The 3,833-nt window shown below is 35.3% G+C and overlaps 1 protein-coding gene across 1 annotated transcript; it reads left to right on the top strand.

Annotated features, from left to right (window-relative positions):
- Positions 1-385: 385 nt before the first annotated feature.
- Positions 386-3,833, top strand: LOC122277594 (ras-related protein RABC2a-like). Its single transcript, XM_043087648.1, has 6 exons — positions 386-856; positions 1,489-1,557; positions 1,763-1,828; positions 2,471-2,592; positions 3,166-3,294; positions 3,511-3,833. Exons 1-6 carry the CDS (start codon positions 715-717, stop codon positions 3,610-3,612), a joined length of 630 nt encoding a protein of 209 aa, XP_042943582.1. The 5' UTR covers positions 386-714; the 3' UTR covers positions 3,613-3,833.

The following is a 3,833-nucleotide window of genomic DNA, read 5'->3' as shown; positions in this document are numbered from 1 at the left end:
CAGCTCACAGACAAGCCTGCAAATATTGAGTTTAAGCATAAAACAAGCTAATGATAATGGAGCGCCTTCTTGTCTAGCTATTTGATAATAATGGGGTCACATCTTTGTCAACAAACAATCAAGGTTCCTCTTCACCTGGTGGGGCAGGAAGTTTGGACACAAACACGTGTTTTCTTTCGTTTTGTGGAATTTTTTTTGTTTCTGCTAATTGTTTATGCTTTTTTGCAAACAGAGTAACGATATTCACACCAAAAAATAAAAAGGTTTGTCGGATTTAAAGTCACCAATTAAAATTTTCACGGTTACAAATATATTTTCTCATTAAAATTACGTTCATACTGGTTCTTTTGTCCCCACAAACAGAGGGGGGGATGAACCGCGAAAATGGAATGGAATAGCATCAGCATTAAGAATAAGAGAGGAGAAAAAGAGATGAATAAATACGTTGGAATCGTTTGTTCATTGTTGTCAGAGGTGTTGTCCAGATAGCCGTTTCATTAACTTCCCACATTCTCTGTCCCAAGGGTCAAGATGCTCCCATTATTTTACTCGTAGCTTTCCTCTCCGTTTGCTCTCTATCTCGCCCCAACCTTATAAACATTTCTTTCGCTCTTCCTTTTAGACAGAGAAAGACACGCAGAAAAAGCACTAATCCTCTGAAACACGCGTAGACAGAGAGAGAAGGTAGATACACAATCTTGTGTCTGAGGACTAATGGGTTCGTCTCAGGGTCAGAGCAGCGGCAGCTACGATCTCTCATTCAAGATCTTACTGATTGGAGATTCCGGCGTTGGAAAAAGCAGTATCCTTGCCAGCTTCATCTCTAACACCGTCGAAAACCTTCCACCCACCATTGGTTCTTTTTTTTTACTATTATTGTTGTTGTTTTTTAAGTTAACTTTCACCTCTGTTATGTCCAAAGATACTAATTTTAAGTTCTGCTGGGTTGAGTTCTCTACTTTTCTTGTGTATTCAGTGAATGGAGATTTAAAGATTTGCCATGAAGCTAATTTGGTTTCTCTCGTTCCACGATTTCTTAACAACCAAACAGAGTCCAAAACTGTTGGATCTACGACCAGATTCTTCAAAACTTTGATTTTCTCCAATTTCTAGATTAGTACAGAATTATATATAACTCGGTTGTTTGGAGTGTTTGGCTTAGCTGCTCTACAATTTGACTACATGAGGCTCGTCAAAGGGGACCAAGTTTATTAATTTCTTGAGTTTTTGGATTTTAAAAAGTGTAAACCTTGAAAAAATCGAAGTTTTTTCTTCTTCAAAGCTTACTCCATCAATATAAGTTACTTTAAAAAGTTGCGTAATGAGTATGTATGATTCTGTAACTTCGTTTACCTATAAAAAAAAATTATGTTTGATTATATCCCTTCATTTTTTATTAATCAATGCAAGCATTTCTAATTTTCTATGCATTTTTAAAGGACTGGGTAGCTTATGTGGTCTATAAATAGAAGTTCTTATTATGTGTAGGCGTGGATTTTAAAATCAAGCTGCTCACCGTTGGTGGGAAGAAATTGAAGCTCACAATTTGGGACACTGGTAAGCTGTGGCAGTAGTGCATTCTCTCACTGTATGCTTCCAATTTCAGATCTCCAACATATATGCCTAATGTGAAAGATCCCAGCAAGCTTTCTCTCCCATTCTTTCCCATTTTAGCCAATTTGTCAAATAAAAAGAAACAAAAATTTCAGAAAATATTTTGGTCGAAAGAAAGCCATCCACTGACTCTAGGTCTCTATTGCAGCTGGACAGGAGAGGTACAGGACATTAACAAGCACTTATTATAGAGGTGCCCAAGGGATCATTCTTGGTATGCTAGCAACAACAATTTATTCTTAAAATCATCGAAGGAAATATCAACTTTATTAAACTGGTGTATGGATGAATCTTTGTTTTAGTACACCCATTACTATTCCTCCCATTTGAAATGATATGTGTTATAGCCAAAGTAGAAGAGCGATCTTGGTATCAGATTTACTAATGTGGCAACAATCATGAATTTTGCAACATCACTTGTCCTTGCACTTGCAAAGTTAACTTTTGTAGTGTATTAGTTTTTTTAAAAAAATTCTGAGGAAAGCAGGGCAGAGATGCTTTTATACAAAGCTGAATAAAATTAATGTGTATTGTCTCAAGCATGATCTTCTAGACACTGTTCTTTAATTTGTTGTTTTCGTAACTCTTTTTCATATTCAGATATAGAATATAAAATTCACTGTTGCTGGAAAGTAAATTACAAACCCAATAGGTGTTAAGGAAAGGGAGTGCTTAATTAAATGATCCTGCCATGCTTAAAACTAATATTTGTGATTTTTATCATAAACATTAGATTCAGTTCTCTCTCCAATATTTTTTCTGCTATTGGCTTGTTGACTTTGTTCCTAACCTTTCAATAATCTATTTTCTCATAATTTTAATAGATATATTCCTGATTTATTTTCTTTTATTTTAGTTTACGATGTTACGCGTAGAGACACCTTTACAAACTTATCAGATTTATGGGCCAAAGAAGTGGAACTCTATTCGACTAATCAAGACTGTGTCAAGATGCTTGTTGGGAATAAAGTTGATATGGTAAGTTTAATATTCTCCATATCTTACTTATAAAATAAAATAAAAAATCCTCCATGTCTTACACATTCTGATTCTGCCAATAAGTTTACAGAAACTTGGCTACACACTCTTTCTGAAATGACTTTTAATGTTGAACTTCTTAGCTAATATATCTCATTTTATATTAATATTACTTCAAAAAAAGAAAGTAATGTCTCGTTTTATGTGTAACCATTGTGTTATATCCCCTTGAATCTTGAAATATGGCATGAATTTTCATATCTAAAGTGAGCTGTTCTTGGCATATTGTGAAAGGTATGTGGTAAATTGCAGGGTGTATCTCTAAGAGTGTGTTTTTGCTCGTCACTTTCATTGTTCTTTATTTTCTTTTGTAAATCCCTTATTCTGCTGAGTCATCATTTACTCTCTAACTTTTTCCTCAGTTTTTAGCAGTCTATGTTTCCCTTTCAACTGTTAAAAACTTCATGTGATTATTTGAAAACTTGATCGTTACTTTTAAACTAAATTTTCTAATAGAAAGCTCTCAATTTATTTACTTTGTAGCTATAACAGCTGACATATACGTGGTTCCAGGCCTCTGAAAGGGTTGTAAGTAGAGAGGAGGGAATTGCACTAGCAAAAGAGCTCGGATATTTGTTCCTTGAATGTAGTGCTAGAACAGGAGAAAATGTGGAACAATGCTTTGAAGAACTTGCGTTAAAGGTAATGCTTATGCCATTTGACATTCCGTTGATCCATGCAATCACTTTATGGTATGCTATAGTTTGGCTGGCAGCCGTTGGTTGGAACCCCCTAACTATGAGGGGAATGGTCGGGTGGGGAAGGGTTGGACAAGGCTTCCCCAAAACTATGATTGCCATAATAAGTATGATTTGGCCATTTATTCTCATTTTTAACGAATTTGAGATTATTTTACAGATAATGGAGGTTCCTAGTATTTTAGAACAAGAGTCAGCAAAAAAGGGAGACATTTTGAACCCTGAACCGGTAGTACCTCCGGACGATAATTGTTGTACCTAATGCCTCCAAACAGTCAAGACTCACTTCTCATGAACGGATCATGTGCGTGTTAATGAAACGTTGGCACTCAGATAACATGAATCAGCTTGTGTAAATCGTTTGTTTTTTTTTTTTTTCCTTAAAATAATATCAGCCGAAAACAGATACTATATGGATTTGCAATGGTTGAGCTGTCGTAGTTATTCAGTCCACAATGCAGCTAAGAGCAATTTCAATTTTTA

The sequence above is a fragment of the Carya illinoinensis genome, chromosome 9, assembly GCF_018687715.1.
Source record: "Carya illinoinensis cultivar Pawnee chromosome 9, C.illinoinensisPawnee_v1, whole genome shotgun sequence".
Classification (NCBI taxonomy): Eukaryota; Viridiplantae; Streptophyta; class Magnoliopsida; order Fagales; family Juglandaceae; genus Carya; species Carya illinoinensis.
Note: the sequence above shows the minus strand (reverse complement) of the source record. Positions and strands in the feature narration are given on the sequence as shown.

What these genes read in the sequence shown, in the direction of transcription:
- LOC122277594 (XM_043087648.1), top strand. Translation starts at nt 715, where the DNA reads ATGGGTTCGTCTCAGGGTCAGAGCAGCGGCAGCTACGATCTCTCATTC. An exon ending in AAACCTTCCACCCACCATTG is followed by an intron (nt 857 to 1,488) that starts GTTCTTTTTTTT and finishes TATTATGTGTAG; the next exon opens with GCGTGGATTTTAAAATCAAG. An exon ending in TTGGGAATAAAGTTGATATG is followed by an intron (nt 2,593 to 3,165) that starts GTAAGTTTAATA and finishes ACGTGGTTCCAG; the next exon opens with GCCTCTGAAAGGGTTGTAAG.